General features: G+C 29.2%; 2 protein-coding genes across 2 annotated transcripts; one reads left to right on the forward strand and one right to left on the reverse strand.

Annotated features, from left to right (window-relative positions):
• The first annotated feature begins 1,526 nt into the window (after positions 1-1,526).
• LOC114182478 (gibberellin-regulated protein 4-like) lies at positions 1,527-3,933 on the forward strand. Its single transcript, XM_028069355.2, has 4 exons — positions 1,527-1,737; positions 1,851-1,895; positions 2,046-2,079; positions 3,554-3,933. The coding sequence occupies exons 1-4, from the start codon at positions 1,663-1,665 to the stop codon at positions 3,733-3,735; spliced, it is 336 nt and encodes a 111-aa protein (XP_027925156.1). The 5' UTR covers positions 1,527-1,662; the 3' UTR covers positions 3,736-3,933.
• Positions 3,934-4,583: 650 nt separating this feature from the next.
• Positions 4,584-8,724, reverse strand: LOC114182503 (TMV resistance protein N-like). The gene is made up of 5 exons (XM_028069384.1): positions 8,098-8,724; positions 6,694-7,804; positions 6,180-6,470; positions 5,296-6,096; positions 4,584-5,219 (listed from the first exon to the last, which is right to left on the reverse strand). The coding sequence occupies exons 1-5, from the start codon at positions 8,580-8,582 to the stop codon at positions 4,695-4,697; spliced, it is 3,213 nt and encodes a 1,070-aa protein (XP_027925185.1). The 5' UTR covers positions 8,583-8,724; the 3' UTR covers positions 4,584-4,694.
• Positions 8,725-17,046: the final 8,322 nt, after the last annotated feature.

The raw sequence follows: 17,046 nt of genomic DNA on the forward strand, positions 1-17,046 counted from the left end.
TAAATACAATTAATTTTTTGTTTTAGTTATCATTTAAAATATTGATTTTGCAAGACTTATTTAAAATATAAAAATGAAATACATTTTGTGTTTTAATTATCATTTAAAATAATTAACTTACCAGACTTATTTCTCAATAGGAAAAAATAATATATGTGCGTGTAAACTATAGATAATTACAAATATTACTTTTGAAAAAGAAATAGTTTATGTGTTTTAAAATAATACAGCAATATATATTGTTGAAAAAATTAAATAATGATTAATTTTAATGATAAAAGATATGTTTAAAGATCAATTTAGAAATTAATTTTCTAATTAAAGATTAATTTAGAGATCAATTTATTTGTTAGTCAAAATTTTAGTAATTAATGATCAATTTAAATATTAATTTATAATAAAAATGGTTTTAATTATTAATTTAAAATAAATTATAACTTTTATTTATAATATAAATTATTTTAATTACTGATAAATTTTAGTTTATTAATAATATTTAAATTGATCATTATAATAATTAATTATTTTTAATAATTAAAATTAGTTAGTTATTAAAAAACATACGATGGTATCATTATATTTTATTTTCTATTCTTAGATATTTTCTATAACATCATTATCCATCGTTTAACCACTAATTTTTTTCCCACTAGGTAGTATTTTAATTTCAATGGAACAGGCAATTTGCAATTCTCTGCAACTCTAAATGAAAAGTAACTTTCACACATTTAAGAACAACCTAACTACCAACTTCCAAATTCCAAATTCCAAAATCCAATCCGTATTGTGTGGACCGTACGATGAAATCTCATATTTCATTACAAAAACAAATTAACTTACGTTTCACTCTTTAATGAAAATACTAATAGTTTTTCTTAATTTATCTTCAAATTAATTACTTAATATCGAAAAAGTAACTATTTTAACAAAACTGCTTCAAAAACAATGTTGGTAAATCATAGAAAAACTTGAAATCATGTATTTTTGAGATGGAAGTAAGAGTACGAAGTAATTAGTCGATCTCTGAATATATTTAATAGTTTAATAATTTCATATTTAAGAACTTAGGTTCATAAAGTTTAAATACTTTTTTTCTTTTAATCCTATAAAATGTATTTTAAAGAAAAAATTATGACCAGACTTTAATTTGGATACAAAAAATATGTAGAATTTGATAATTGATTCTAGTAATGTTATTTTCAACTTATTTAAAAAGAGAAAGGTTACATCAACGGTCAAAATCATCGATGTTAATAGATACAACAAAATTTAGATTTTTTGTGTGTTGTTTTTCCATTGTACTTTTATGATATAATTGATTATTATTAATTTTAATATTTTAAAATATATTAAAAAATATTTAAAATATTAATATAATGTATTTTAATGTTTAAGCGAGGATAACATTAATAAAACTAACAGAGAATCTAGACTCGACTCGCACGAATGTGTGATTTTAGGTATGAAGTAAAACTCTCTGCCAGTGTTCACACCGAACAGTAATAAATTTTGCTGCTAACTGAGTAATCCTTCAAACCCCTTCAACTTTCTTCTATAAATGCTCCCTCGTTCATCTCTTTCTGTCCGCACCCTCTTCTTCTTTCTGCAGCTTCAGTTTGCACAATAGTTGAAGAGCTTTCTGGTTTATGTTAGCTTCCAACAATGGCTGTTGTGACTGCTAAGCTACTTTCTGCTTTCATCATTGCCCTCATTGCCATTTCCATGCTTCAGACAATGGTTCGTCTTTTCACTACAAACAAACACATACATTTCATTAATCTGCTTCAACATTGTTGAGCTTTTCAAAGATTACATATATTTCTCACATTTTTCTTGGTTTGGTTTTGGAGGTTGTGGCATCTCATGGACATGGAGGTCACCACTACAATGACAAGGTATAACACACATAAATATATAACCACCATGTTTTCTTGGTTCTGTCTTTTTTTCTCTTTTTGTGTGAGTTTTTATTTGATCAAAGGGTGAATAATAATTGTGTTGTTTTGGTAACTTATGATGTTCTGCATAATTGTTGTGTTTATCAGAAAAAATTTGGACCTGGAAGTCTCCAGAGCTCCCGTAAGTGAATTTCTGCTATTCATTCTTTTGATTCTTCTTTCTTCTTTCACCAAATAGTCTTATATTACTTAGAGTCGAGGTTAAATAAAATTAAATGTTTTTTCCTTTTTTTTTAATCATTATTTAAAGACAAAATATTCATGAATTCCCATCAAAACATTAGAATCGGAATACCATGTGTGTGGCAACACAACTTATTAAGCATTAAAATTAGTAACTGCATCAAAACCAATCTTATCTAACTTTCAAAGGGTCATGAATGTGTTTGTTTTTGTTCTTAGTTTCTAACAGTTATTGGTACACGTGTAAATGAAAAAAACTAATTAGTGTATGTTTGGTTGAGCGTCAAATAATACAAAATTAATTACAATTAATTTTTTAATGTAAAATTACTATGCATTTGATTTTCAAAATTAATTAAAAGATAAAAAAAATTACGTTAAATAAGAAGTAATTAATTATTATTTTAGTGTTCTAAAAAATTAATTCAGCTAGAGTTAATTCTTCAACACCTAACCAATCACGTCCTTAGACATTTTGTGGGGTAAGTTATTTTTGAGTAAGAAAATGATAAGTTGACTACTGAATTTTGATAATTTTTTTTTTACAATATAATGTGTCATCTTCTAAGTGATTTTTGAATATTGAAAATAAAAAAAATTATTTAAAAAATAACACCTAAGATTATAAGAAAAAATTGTCAAAATTTAATAGTCAAAATTTTTTTTTCCTTTTTTAGTACAAACTACTTCCAAACATAGTGTTGTCACTTAACTTTGGTGAAATATATTTTTCCGTGAAAAGTGCATCTAGCCCATCTTTGGATCTGAGACTTTGACTTTAAATTTGTTGAAAATTAATTTTCTCATTTACCAATAACTGTTCATCCAATCACTAAGAACTGAATTCATATTTCACAAAAAAGTTATTGCCCTTGCAACATAAGAACTTGTCAGATAGAAAAAAACCTACATAGTTGGTATTTTTCCAAAATTGAATTAGAATTTATTTTTCTCGATAACATGAGTAAAATAGAATTTTATTAATTTTTTAACACATATTAAGAATAGTATCAATTAGACTAATAATGTATTTAAGTTTTACTTTTATATGTTCTTATTTCTTTTTAAAATAAAAACCACTGCTTTGATAAATTAAGTAGTTTCATGTATACATGTGTGTCTTGTATTATTTTTATTACAAGAGTTATAACATAAAATATTAATTTATCTTCTATAAATTTAATTGTGCCACATTATTTTTAAAATCTTTTACTTAAATTTTAGTGTCTTATAAATTTATATTTTTAAGATCTAAGATCCTATTTCAGAGGACTCGGGTGGGTCATTAATTAAGATGCCTTTTTATTTCAGTAATCAATGCTTTATGTTGACATGAGGAGAAGATTCCATTTATTTAAATATTTTTAATGAGAAGTTATTTTTTATTTTCTTTTGGGATGTGATATGACCAGAATGCCCTTCACAATGCACAAGGAGGTGTAGCAGGACCCAGTACCACAAACCCTGCATGTTTTTCTGTCAGAAGTGTTGTATGAAGTGCCTGTGTGTACCCCCGGGGTATTATGGGAATAAAGCAGTGTGCCCTTGCTACAACAACTGGAAGACCAAGAGAGGAGGACCCAAGTGCCCTTAACCTCGTTTTCTTCAATCACAATAACAATCTTATATACCTTTAATTTCCATAAAATATATTGTCTCAATTATTCAAAAGATTAAATTTTGAATGTAATTTTAAATGTGTTTGCTTCAATAATCTATATCAACTACTTTTTTGTATTTTGAGATAGATTGGAAGTCAAAATTGTATTAATAAGTTTTCTCTTCTTTTTTTTTTTTGTCAAAATGGGTTAAGTTGTCAGGATGAAGGATGACATTGAAAGGGAAATCGTCCTCCACCCTCACCGGTTCTTTTATTTTTTATTTTAAAAAGAGAATATCGTCCTCTGAAAGAACGGTTTGTGCATTTGAAAAAAATAAAATCGTCCTCATACATGCCGATTTCACTTTTCCAATTTTTTTTTTCTGTAAATAATGATTACAAATACAATCAATATAATTTCTATAACTAACAAAATTTATAAAAACAACAATTATAAATTCAAAAAAAAATTGATAACTAATAAATTTTAAAACAATAAGGACAAATAACGAAAACTGAAAAATATAAAAAAGAAAAATAATCAGAACTGAAAAATTAAAAAAAAAATCAAAACCATTAAATCTGAAAGAAAGGAAAAATAAAAAAATCTGAAATATTTAAAAAAGAAAATAATGAAAAGTGAAAAATTTGAAAAATTTGAAAAAAAAATTAAAAATAATTAAAACTGAAAAAATAAAACAAAAGTCATCGTCACCTCCTACGACGACATCACTTAAAAAAAAACCCGGCCTAAGAAAAACAACTTTACCCCCCTGAATGTTGTCCTCCTCTCCATAACAACTTAAACTAATTTTGAAAAAAAAAATCAACACACCCAAGAATACCTATATCAACTTTCAATGTTAACCTTTGCCACATAGTCTCACATTACTAATGCAACTCAAATCATAATATCATAAAACTATACACTTTTGTTGTGGCATGTATTGTGTCTACAAAGCTTCCATGTCCACAAACCTATGCTTTTTTAGCAGTTGTTGGTTCTGTGATTCCAAACTATTGAGATCATCTTCTAATTTTCTCTTGCCATAAGGATCAGAAAACCAAATATCCTCCATGCCACTTTCTTGTTTGAAAACATGAATTCCACTTTCTTTAAGGATCGATGTCTCTTCCAAACCTATGTATTTAACTTCAGCATGGTTCCATTCATTTTCTAAAGGAACTCCATATAAGTCATCTTCAAACTCCATAGTTTTAAGATCAAAAATATATGTATGATCCATTCCCATCATGAAATAGCCACTACCAACAAAACTCTTATTGCCATTGATCACTACCATAGGCCTAAACATTCCAGAGTCATTCACAGCTCCAATAACAAGACAAACAACCTTGTCAGGAAACCTATTACGAAACCACAAAGAAATTGAAGGTCCATTACTTTTGTGATCAAACCATTCTGGAACCCTTTCTCCTGGTAAATAAAACTCAGTTTTTCCATCCTCATGTAGTTCCTGTTAGTCACAAAGAACTCATAAGTTTTCCAACATTCATCAAGTGCATTAGAGACAAAACAAAACAAAAACAAACCTGATTTAGGAACATGCTTGTACTTGAGGAAGTCAAGGATTTACAATTTTTTGCTAAGAAATGTTTCAAGCTTGGTGGAATCCCTCTAATTTCCTGAAGAAGCTTGCAATCACTCACTTTGAGCTTCCTTAAAAATTGAAACTCTTTGATGCATTCAGGTAGGACTGTGAAATTGTTCTTTGACAAGTCTAAGTCTTTCACATGAGCAAATCTCATGAAACCGATTGAAAAGAAATCATCACACAGGTTGCATTCTGAGGCCCAAAGACATTCTACATTTGAAGAAACTACACATGATCCATGTTTTTCTTCATCCTCTTCCTCTTTCAGCCATTGCCACCCTTTCCATTTCCAACCAATAAGATCAGTAAGTTCTGGCATCACAGCAATGCTACTTGGTAGTTGAACAACTCCACAGTTAGATAGTTGTAACTCTTGAAGTCGTGTAAAATTTTGAAAAGAACATGGCAATTCTTTTATGGCAGTGTACTCCAACTGAAGTACCCTTATGTTTTCCATCTTTCCTAATATTTCTGGAAAATTTTCAAGACTGTGACAACGTGAGAGATTGAGCTTTTCAAGAGCAGACAACTTGATAGGTGGAAACCTCACAAGTTTGGTGCAACCAAAAGCACTCAATATTTTGAGTTTACACAGAAAGCCAATGGAATTGTGAATTGCAGTTAAATTCTGACAATGTTGAAATGAAAGTTTCTCTAAATTTGGGAGACCAGATACATCAGGTATCTGTGTTAAAGATTTGCTTTTGTCCAAATTCAAAAATCTCATTCCCATGAACTTCTGCAAAAACAATAAAAGAGAATCAGATATGGAGAATCTAACCTTCAATGACATGATAAGAAAAGTGAACTAGTTAAACTTGCCTTCAATAACCTAACCAACTCATGTGATGTAAAGCAACTCTGAGGTAACTTGCACATGGCAAGTTTCTTTGAATGAAAATCTGATGGTAAATCATGTGATGGATATCTCCACCATTCTAATACTCTTAGACTATTTGGAAGATATTTGGGGCCTGCAGAAAAGTTACCACTTTTAATAATTAGTGTTTTGAGGTTTCTCATCTTCTTGAAGGCCTTTCTGTTCCATTCTACAATTTCTTCTTTGTCAAGTGGGGGAAAATCCAAATGTATGATTTCAATTTCGCTAGTTCCCTATTAATGCAAAAGAGCACATATCAACCACAAAGAATTTAATTAATCAGAACACATTGACAATATGATAAAGTTTGTAGACTTTAATGACAAATTTTGTGTTGGTTTAGAGTGAAAACATGCATATATATGCAAGATATCAGACATGAATACTATAAAGGAAAAACAAACAACTATGACATAGCATAAAATGGTCTGAATAGATAAACAAAATCTCACTCACTGTGTTGTCTTCTAAAACTTGTATTATATCCTCATGCAACCATAATCTGCTTCGTTTGCCTGGATCTTTTGGTGACTCTTTTCGTACAATTTCTTTACCCATGTCCTCTACTAAGTCATGCATTTTCACCATCACACCATGCACACTAAACTTTAAGAGAGATTTATCAACCAGCACCCCAATATGATATTTCATGCAATCACCATAATGTGCACGAAGTATATCTTGAACCTCTTCCAATTCATATCCTTTGAAGCAACAAGCAATGTCAAGAAAAACACTCTTCTCTTCTTCCTCCAAAGCATCAAAGCTTACTTTAAGTATCTTCAGGATCTGGTTATTAGGAATTCTTTCATATTGTTTGATAGCAGATTTCCATTCTTCTATACTTTTTCCAAACAAGTTGGAACCTATTACTTCCAAAGCCAATGGAAGGCCAGAAGCATAAGCTACCACACGATTCAAGACCTCCTTATAACTTGGATCAGCTTCATCAGTTCCAAAAGCTTTCCATGTAAGCAACTGAAGAGAATCCTTCTTGTTCAATTCCTTCACCTCATACATTCTTTTAACCTCATGAGATGCTAGAATTTGTTCATCTCGAGTCGTTATCATGATTCTGCTACCTGAACCAAACCACTCACATCTTCCAACAATAGCCTGCAACTGCTCATGCTTGTCAACATCATCGACTATCAAAAGAACCTTCTTTCGTTGCAGCCTATGTTGTATCATTGAAATTCCTTCTTGCACACTTGCTATGTTTATTCTCTTCTCTTTAACCAACTCTGCAAGAAGAATGCTTTGGAGATGTTGTAATCCATGTCTGTCTGAGTTTTCTCTCACGTTTTCAAGAAAACACAGACCATCAAAATGGTCAACAACCATATTATAAATTGCAAGAGCAAGTGTTGTTTTTCCTATCCCACCAATTCCATGAATCCCAACCATGTGAACACCATCTTCACTTCCAACATCCAAAAGCTTCATAACTTCTACCATTTGTGCCTCTAATCCAACCGGGTAATCCGCAACATGTAAAGGAGTTCGATTTATCTTGCTAGAGACAAACTCAACAATCCTTCTGATAAACTCATATTCATATTCATATCTGTTTGACAGAAATGTTCCAATGAAGTTAGATTAAAGATGAAATAGTTTATGCACAATTTTTCACTATCATCAACTTCAACTATTATATTACTTCTATAATAACTACTGCATAAATCACACTAAGATGATTTCTGACAGGTTGACTGTCAACTGTTTTAACCTCAAATTAAAGTTCTCGACACATATGATCAAGGATAACAAACAAACATATAGTTTCTCTTGACTAAATCATTAGACAAGAGTAACTGAATGAAACAAAAGTTATGAGTAAAAGTTTGGTAAAAGGGGTACCCTTGTTTGAAATGATAGCCAGAGAAGCTAGCCACATGATGCAAAGCCATCTTCCATTTCTCCAACCTATCCATGTTATGGCTGAAACTTTCCTTCTTGTCTTTGAACCTTTCCTCATGCCTTGCCAAAGCTTCTGCAAAACTACCTTTCTGGTGTCTTACATCAGAAGGATTTAAGTCATAAAAAACAGGCAAAACCAACAAGCCTTTCTTCTTAGCACAAGCAATGATATTAACAAGTTCATCTAAACAAAATGATGAAGAAGCATAGTTGTGAGAGAGCACAGTGATGGCAATCCTAGACTCTTCAATTGCCTTCATAAGTGCAGGTGTTATTTCCTCTCCTCTCTGAAGCTTCTCATCATCAATGAAAGTGTGGATTCCCTTGTCATCAAGGGCTTTGTAAAGATTCCCAACAAAACCATGGCGTGTGTCTGAGCCTCTGAAGCTGAGGAACACATCATAGGAACACGATATTGCAGCCATGAGAAGAAAACTTGGTAGGATTAAGAGGGTTTTGTTTCTCTGGAATCAAACTTCATAAGTGAATAAGTGTGAAACTTTAGATTAAAAAGTGAGAGACATGTTATGTACCAAACATCCTTTGCAGAAGAACTTTGTGGAAAAATATCTCTTTTTTTCTCTTTCTATGAATTCTTAACTTGTGGTCTACAAGCAATCATGTAGATTACCTTCACATCAGATGAGCAATTATTTTTTCTTTTTGGCATAACAATTTTTTCAATATCAAGTTTATAATATAATATATATATATATATATGTAAAGAAACAAAATCATAAATTTACTTTCTTTATGAATGGAAGACGGTGTAAATCCTTTAAATGATTTTTTATTTTCATGTTATCCTTGTATTTTACTAAAAAGGTTATAATCTTCAATTTTAGTGTATTGAAAAGACAACTTTCATTTTCACTTGTCACCTTCCTCTTGCCTTTCTCAATATTGTTTCCTTGTTTTATTCACTGCAATCACTTTCTGAAGAGTTGATTTGCTTAAATTATACATTGAAAGATTATATACGAGAGAAAAACTTAAAATATACTCACATATCAACTATAAATGATAAATGTACAATCAATACAGTATGACATAAAATTTAATGCATAAATACTAATTGAAATGTTTTTAATATATCTTTTATAATTAATTGGGTGAGATTATACAAATTATTTAAGTGGATAATTAGTTGGGTTGATTTGTCTTTTTCCTGGGCTTTCAACATCCTAGACTCGTTTAGTTTTTTAAGACATTACTCGTTCGGTCTTGCTATTTGCACTCCAACCTTTGCTATATACACTTCTCTTTTGTTTCTTTTATTAAAATAGCCTTTTTATTTTTATTTACCCCTTTGTATTCAAAATATTTTTATCTCCTTTTCACTATTTTACATATTACACATGCCACGTGTTACATTCACGCAGCAGACCCTGTGAAAATTTTCTAGTATCATGAAGATTTAATTCAAAACAAATTTGTTCTAGTCATTTAAATTAAAAAAAAAAATATATCATTTCCTTTTCATCCCCTGTTCCTGATTTAATACAAAAGATTTCTTAAAAAAAACTGTCAAAAATACATTTTTTGTTTTCATTACACTCCATGAAGTACTTTCAAAATATTATTATATATTTTATGTTTCAGAATGTATTTTCTAAAGTATTAAAAAATAAAACATGCTCTAAAAAGTACACATACTAAAATACATTTTTATTTTTCTAAACTCTTACAAAGTGTTTTTCAATTTTTTTATTTTAATACTTTAAATTGTACTTTATGAAATGTTAAGAATATAAATATGTTCCAGAAAAAAAAATGTTTCGAAAAAAATACTCTCTTGATGTTAATATGTATACAAGGTGTAGAGTTATATTCAATAGACTCAATCTACTATATATCTAAGAAAATGTTAATATAATGAAGTTACTGAATTGGCCATTCTAATTCATTGACATGTGTCTCAAATGAAGGATTTTTTCGTCTTTTCTCTCTTCTTTAAGATTTCCCGCTTCTTCTCCTTTAATGGCTGGTCAAATTTTTGAATGACCCACATTCAATGCTTGATTAAAATATTGATTAACGTGTAACAAATAGTTACTATTCTTTTTCTTCTCCGAGAAAAAAACTATTCCCATTCTTCTTCTTCCACAAAAATTTACAAAACCAGAAGAAAACCCTCAAGGTTGTCTTCTTCTTCTTCGTCTCCTGCTTTTGCCGTCATATCCAGTTGAAGGTAAGTTATAATAAACCAACTTTGTTTTTGAGTTCTCCTTCTCGATGTTCATAAAAGGGTTTTTTTACTTCTTCTCATAACTTATCCTTCTTCATCTTAATCTAAGTTTTTTGTTTCTGCTTCTTAATCAATTAACATCAGATTGAACTTTAGGTATTGTTTAATAGCTTGAGTTCTCCTTCTTCATAAGAGGTTCTTCTTCTACTTTTTTTTTTTAACTGAACTTTGTTTCTATTTCGTCTCTGCATGTCTCCTTCATCAAAGGGTATTTTTCTGCTTTTTATTCGGTGAAATATATCCAGACATCCTTGTTGTTCTTAGATCTTGTTGTTCTTCTTGTATTTTTTTAACTGAACTTTGTTACTATTTCGTCTTTGCAGGTCTCCTTCATCAAAGGATATCTTTCTACTTTTTATTCGGTGAAATATATCCATACATCCTCGTTGTTCTTAGATCTTGAGTCGACTTTCTTTTGGGTTTGAGGAGGTTTGTTGGGTATTTTTTTTTTTTTTGCTAATGTTATTGTTGGGTTAGTTGGGTATATTTTTATGTATTTGTTCTATACTTAGGGGTTTGCTAAATTTTGTTGTAAAAAGCTTTGGTTTGTGTTTGCTATGGATTTCGTTGATGAATTATTTGTTTGCTTTGTATGATAGTTTAAAATATGCATTAGCTTTCAATCCTATTGACTTGAAGTTTGAGTTGAGTTTCTTTTAGGTCCGTGGAGATATAACCTCAAGACCCTATTATGAGATTTCTTGCAGTGATTATTGATTTTTTTTGGTGCCTTTTTTCCTTCTTTTGTGTTAACCCCAATCTTTAAGGTAGATTTTTCATAATCTTCATTTTGGAAAAAAGATTTTTTTGTAGCTTCGTATGTTTTAGATGTTATCTTTATATGTCATCTTATTTTGTTGGTTCTATTACTATGGAGTGGTACATTTAATATCTTTGTATACTTTTGTCGTGGTTTTTGTAAAAGATGAAGATGAGCATAACAGAGTGTCACTCATTGAAATTGTTTCTTGCTTTTGTAGATTATAGGATTTCAGACCCATATGACCAAATGGATTGAGGTATGTGGCTGCATCATAACAAAATCAAGTTATAGCAATTTCATATTTTAAGTCCTCCTTCACATCTTATTGTTTGCAATTAGGCTCATTGTTTGTTTGAAATTTTTAGGATGGATAGGTACAATGGCAAAAGCATTGATCATAGGGCTTCCCATAATTATCTGATAGGATGGCTAACAAGTTTGATAGCATAAAGGAGGTTGCTTTTTGTTCTCAAATAACTCAAGGTATCCAGAGTATGATATGTGCTTAATTTATTATTTAATTTTTTACTTTTATGAAGTGTGGTTGCTATGAACTTTCATATGAATTCATAGAAAATTGGGAACTTTGAGAACTGGATGAAAATCATGGAATATGATTGTAAAAATATCATCACAAAATATCAAATATCACCATGTAATTCTAAGTATCTAATCCTTTTTCATACGTTTTTCTACTCTAAACATAATACCAAATATCATGTATTAGTTTTAGATAACTATTTCATTTTGTTGTAGTAACCGACATTCATGTCATATATTTTAAATTGTAGCAAAGGTCACCCTCAACTCACCATTATGTTGATTGGTGGAAAGGCCGTTGAACTTCGAAGTTATATGGAAATGCCCAACCAAAAGTGAAGAGGATTCTTTTGTTGGTAACTATATTGCAAATTGTATATATTTATGTGTGTGGATGTCATTGCAGACAATGATATATTGATGTGCACACCCAGTTGTGGATAAATCCTAAAGAAGAATTTTTGCAATATGTTGATACTGGAGATCCAATAGATGTGACTTTTTGTGTAAAATAATTGAAGGTGTGGTAAGCCTAGCCTTTTGTTTTCCAAGTTTTTGTTTGACATAGGTAAGTTTAGCAAATGATATTAGAGATTAAGTCAATGATATCATGTTTTTTAAATTTTATCATGTTATCTCTCATAATTTGTGTTATTCTTTCTTTCTTCCATTCTACGATAAATTAGAGTATTAAAGTAGACTTGGTAGTTTAAATATTTGGAGCAGATAATTTTTTGTTAATCAAATTTCTCATTAGTTTTTTCATTGTGCAGCAAGTGCATACAAAAGCTTTAGTCCTTTGGAATAGCAACATGCACAAAGAGAAACAATTTTGTATGATAATGATGAAAGAGAAATTCAAAGAATTACAATGCAATAAATTACAATTCAAACATCTGGTTGAATTGTCATAGCAGATACAAAGTTTGGGGTGCTCAAACCAGACACTAGGAATATAGCCTTTTATTTGAATTTTAGACTTATTTGCATATTTGAAACCTTTTAATTTAAAGCAAATTGCTATCTTCATCTTTTGTTAGTCTTGATAGCTTGACTAATGTCTCAGGCCAACTGAAAGGAATCATGGACTACATCCTGAAGATTAGTTTGTTTGGCTTTTTAATGAGCATGCCAAATGTTGTTGTAGTTGTGTCACAAACTAATATAGTTGGTACGTTTTATCAAGATAGGCTGTGAGATGTAATATTGTCCAAAGTTTTATTAGCTTGTAATATATTTTGTAACCTTCTGATCTTATTACTATAATTAGTGATTGAAAATGACCGAAATCCAGAACAATGTGAAAATAAATTGTGTTTATATTTATTAGTATTATTATTATTATTATTATTAGTAGTAGTAGTAGTAGTAGTAATAGTAGTAGTAGTAGTAGTAGTATTTATATATACATTTGTTTCTATTTAAAAAAATTTACATCAATTTCATATTTTATTTATTTTTGTACGGGACCATATTATATAATATATCTACATTTACAAATTTTAACATCAATCTTATGTTGTATTTATTTGATACAGGACCATATTACACAGTATACCTACATTTTACTTTAACAACGACCTTAACCTATGCATTTCATTTTAATGTAATATACATGTATTTGTATCTGCATGTGTTCCTGCTTCTATCTAAAAATGTTAACATCAATTTTATGTTATATTTATTTTGTACGAGACAATATTATATAATAAGCCTACATCTTACTTTAGCAACAATATGTGCATACGTATTTCATTTTAATCTAATATACATGTGTTTATATCTACATGTGTTTCTATTAAAAAATTTTAACATAAATTTCATGTTGTATTTATTTTATATGGGACCATGTTATACAATATGTTTACATTTTACTTTAACAATGACGCATGGATACACATTTTATTTTAATATAATATACATGTATCTACATGTGGTTTTATTTAAAAATTTTAACATCAATTTCATGTTGTATTATTTTATACGAGACAATATTACACAATATGTCTACATTTTAGTTTAACAACGACGTCTCGTGGATAAACATATTATTTTAATATAATATACATGTGTTTATATCTATATGTATTTCTATTTAAAAATTTTAACATCAATTTCATGTTATGTATATTTTGTACGGGACCATATTACATAATATGCCCACATTTTACTTTAGCAACAACATGTGCATATGCATTTCATTATAATGTAATATACATGTGTTTCTATTTTAAAATCTTAACATCAATTTCATGTTATATTTATTTTGTGCGGGACCATATTACATAATATGACTACATCCTACCTTTAGCAATGACCCATGCATACTCATCTCATTTTAATATAATATACATGTGTTTGTATGTACATGTGTTTTTACTTACAAATTTTAACACCAATTTCATGTTGTGTTATTTTATACAGGACAATATTACATAATAGATCTACATTTTACTTTAACAACAACCCGTGGATACATATTTTATTTTAATATAATATACATTTGTTTATATCTTTTTGTGTTTCTATTTAATAATTTTAATATCAATTTCATGTTATATATATTTTGTGTGAGGTCATATTATATCATATGTCTACATTTTACTTTAATAATGACTCATACATAGGCATTTCAATTTAATATAACATTCAAGTGTTTATATGTACATGTGTTTCTATTTAAACACATTTACATATAAACATCAAACACAAGTGTTTAAATACATGTAAATTAAATACAACATGAACATCAATTTCATGTTGTATTTAATTTATACGGGACCATATTACATAATATGCCTACATTTTACTTTAATGTTGACTCATGAATATGCATTTTATTTTAGTATAATATACATGTTTTTATTTATATCTACATGTGTTTATATTTAAATTTTTTTACATCAATTTCAGGTCGTATAGATTTTATACGGGACCATATAACACTATATTCCTATATTTTACTTTAATAACGATCCGTGCATATGCATTTCATTTTAATATAGCATACAAGTGTTTATATGTACACGTGTTTCTATTCAAAATATTTAAATCAATTTTATATTGTATTTATTTTATACGGGATTATATTACATAATATACTTACATTTTACTTTAACAACGACGTATGCACATGCCTTTTAGTTTGATTTAATAATAATAATAATATTATTATTATTAATACTATTATTATAAATTGTTATAATTAATTAAATCGATAATATATTTAAATAATAAAATTAATTATTATATGCAATAAAACCAATAATAATATTAATTCAAATAATTGATTTATGTAATAACAACAAAATTTTTGTTTTAAAAATTACAGAATATAAAAAAAAAACACGACCCATGGCACGGATCTCCTACCAGTTAGCATGTAAATTTTGCTAAGTTATAAGGCTTAGAAAATAAATATTTAAGAACATACTATTTGAGGTATTAGGTAGCCACTAATTAGAGTTTCTTTGTTGGTTCTTACAAAATCTGAGATTTTGAATGTGTTATATAGTATCTAAAAGTGCATGTGTAGTCTGTATTTGATATTGTTGTAATTTATTATATATGGACTAGCTTTTTTTTTCTCTCAATACTTACACAAATATTTTATATGGTTTATAATACTTCATATGTAAAAGGTTTTTTTTTTCATATTTGATTATGCATTGACCTATGGTAATCGTTTGGTTTGTGCTCTAAAGTCGGGATTATGTCCAACTAAAAATAATCTCAATTATAATAAGGTCATTTATACTCTCATCTATATACTTCAATGAGATTTGTAATTTGAGACTTTGTCATTAAATTTTGCACATATTATATTATATTATATTATATTATATATATATATATATATATATATATATATATATAACTTTTTTATAAAAAAAAATATAAGTTGAACATGTTAAAGAAAATTTAAAATCTTCACAATTACTTCTCTTATCATGAAATCCATGGATATTGAATGAAGAAAATAGATTAATGAGTGAGTCTGGAAACTTTACAGCAACCAAGAAAAAAAAAACATTTACACACACTAAATGTTTCGACATAATAGGAGTGTATGATGCATTTGATAGGAACAATTTATTCTTTATGTAACAACCTTATTATTATTGTCAAACTAAAACACAAATGAGTGTATAAGTATTATTATCTATTACAAATCATATATATATATATATATATATATATATATATATATATATATATATATATATATATATATATATATATATATATATATATATATATATATATTTAAAGCCACTTGCTACACGAGCTACCACTTGTGGTTCCACTCTACAAGTTATCACTCGTAGATCACACGTGCAAAACTATCATGTTATGAATCATCATCTGTAATGCCAAGTAGAGTTCTCTAATACGAACCACAATATGTATTCTCAACACAAGATTCGCAACATCACATGCCACTACCCATGATTGCCAATCAAGTGGAGTCAACCAATATGAGCCACAACTCACATGCTCGCACTAGATTTCAAATATCACCATGTCACAACCCGTGATTGCCACGTGTTTACCATCCATTCTGAGTTATAACTCATGAATGGGCCTCTGCAAGTTTCATACTCAAAGGTATCATCCCAAGTAGTGTAAACCACACACCATTTCCAAATGAATAACCCACGTTCTCTGCGCTACCGCCTGGCACAGCCTAAGCGTTGCTAGGTGAAATGGCATTGCAGACCGCCTGGCGGGCAACACACGCCGCTAGGCGCTACGTGCTCCAGAGGTCTTTGATTTTCTAGGTATCGGCTGGCGGAACCATCCTCACCGTCAGGCGCCACACGTTATAGTGGCCACTGCCCACATAGCTATCACTTGGCGAAATCATTCTCATTGTTAGGCGCTACGCGCTCCAGGGCCTCCCTCATTTGTAGCTCTCGCCTGACGATTCAATTCTCATCGCCAGGCGCTACACCAGTAAAACGAGGTTTACTAGTTTATCCACTACAGAACAAATTCTAGCCATGCAATCACCACAAACACATTGTACCGTGCCAAGTGACATACAAGTCATCCCTTATAGATTGAAGTTCACCCCATATAATAATTTGAATAGTTAGGTGGAGTAATTTGATTTATAAATATATTAAAAATTATTTTAATATGTATATATAAGTTGTAATTAAGCTTAATTACTAATTTGGTTTCAAATTTGAGAGGACAAAATTGAATCATTTTAAAAAATTAGGAGACTAAATTGAATAAAAAATTATAAATAGAGGGACTAAATTAAAAACAACCAATGTTAGTTTCACACATGACACACTCGTGATCTGCCACGTGACAATATTTTTTTTAA

Source organism: Vigna unguiculata, chromosome 4 (assembly GCF_037176805.1).
Source record: "Vigna unguiculata cultivar grain cowpea cultivar isolate G323 ecotype 2 chromosome 4, ASM3717680v1, whole genome shotgun sequence".
Classification (NCBI taxonomy): Eukaryota; Viridiplantae; Streptophyta; class Magnoliopsida; order Fabales; family Fabaceae; genus Vigna; species Vigna unguiculata.